The sequence below is a fragment of the Penaeus vannamei genome, chromosome 3 (genome assembly GCF_042767895.1).
Source record: "Penaeus vannamei isolate JL-2024 chromosome 3, ASM4276789v1, whole genome shotgun sequence".
NCBI classification, from domain to species: Eukaryota; Metazoa; Arthropoda; class Malacostraca; order Decapoda; family Penaeidae; genus Penaeus; species Penaeus vannamei.
The window spans coordinates 47,102,050-47,103,111 of NC_091551.1; the positions used below are offsets into that span (position 1 = coordinate 47,102,050).

The 1,062-nt window shown below is 47.5% G+C and overlaps 1 protein-coding gene across 4 annotated transcripts in view; it reads right to left on the minus strand.

The window, feature by feature from the left end:
• Positions 1-218: 218 nt before the first annotated feature.
• The window catches only part of LOC138859323 (uncharacterized), an 89,149-nt gene continuing 88,305 nt past the window's right edge, over positions 219-1,062 (minus strand). For all 4 annotated transcript variants that reach the window (XM_070114007.1, XM_070113989.1, XM_070114001.1 and 1 more), the window contains one exon: positions 219-512. In XM_070114007.1, coding sequence (XP_069970108.1) covers positions 343-512 — 170 coding nt within the window. In that variant the 3' untranslated portion in view covers positions 219-342. The remainder of the gene's footprint in view (positions 513-1,062) is intronic.

Sequence of the window (1,062 nt, forward strand, 5' to 3'; positions counted from 1 at the left end):
GTACGTTACAAAGAGTCTGTATTATCCCTTGCAGTGTGTATAAAGGGACACAAATTTCAGAAAGAAAAATAAAAAGATTATGCCCCAATTGTAATTTTAGCTTTCAAGAAGGGCAGTCATGGCTTAATTACCAGAAAGTAATTAATTCCACAAAACGGAATCCATGTTAGAAAAAGACATTAATCCTACAAGGGTTGGGAGAAATAAAACGCCATGTAACTAGTATAATCAATTTATCAACCGCGTGTCAACAGGAACCAATAAGTGCATAGATATAATTCCATGATTCCCGAAGTGCTGGGTCGTATTTCCTCCCTTACTCATGCGCATCCTGCGGCAGGTTCAGGAGGTGAAGAAGGCGCCGTTGGGGTTCCTGGCGTAACCCGGGGTGGCCTTGGGCACCGTGAGGGTGTGCGTGGGGCGCGGCGAGTACAGCAGCGACGTGGCCAGCGAGTCGCGGACCCGCACCGCCACCACGCGGGGGCCGCCGCCGCCGCTCGCCACCGACGTCTCTGCGGGAAGGCCACGCCACGTTTCAGTGCGGGGGCAAGGAAGTCTGCCTCTGGGGCTGCTTGTGTGTGTGTGTGTGTGTGAGTGTGTGCTTTTGTGCGTGTGCTTGTGTGCGTGCGTACAAGTGTATACACGTGAACATGAACTTTCATTCACCGTCTTACACGTGTATAGTTCGTACAATGAAAAACTGAAACTAAAACAGAGGTGGAAAGTTGCTTTGCGCATGTTATATTCTTATAAAAATATTATGACTGGTGATAACGATCGAACTTGTGTTTATTTACCCTTTTTAGTACCGCTGTTCTGACAATAAGCACAATTCAGAAATGTTTATCATGACATTATGTTCATGCAATGACTTTGCAACCAGGCAAGGGCATTATCGCCAGTTACTTTTATTCCCTGCAACTATCAGCTTAATTCTCCGTCATACTCTGTCCTGGGTCGCTGCACGAGCGCCATTACAAGCTTATGCAGCACGGGATCGAAATCCGTCCGCGCAGAGGCGGGCAAATGGAGAGCCACAAATGAATAAGTCGATTTATCCTC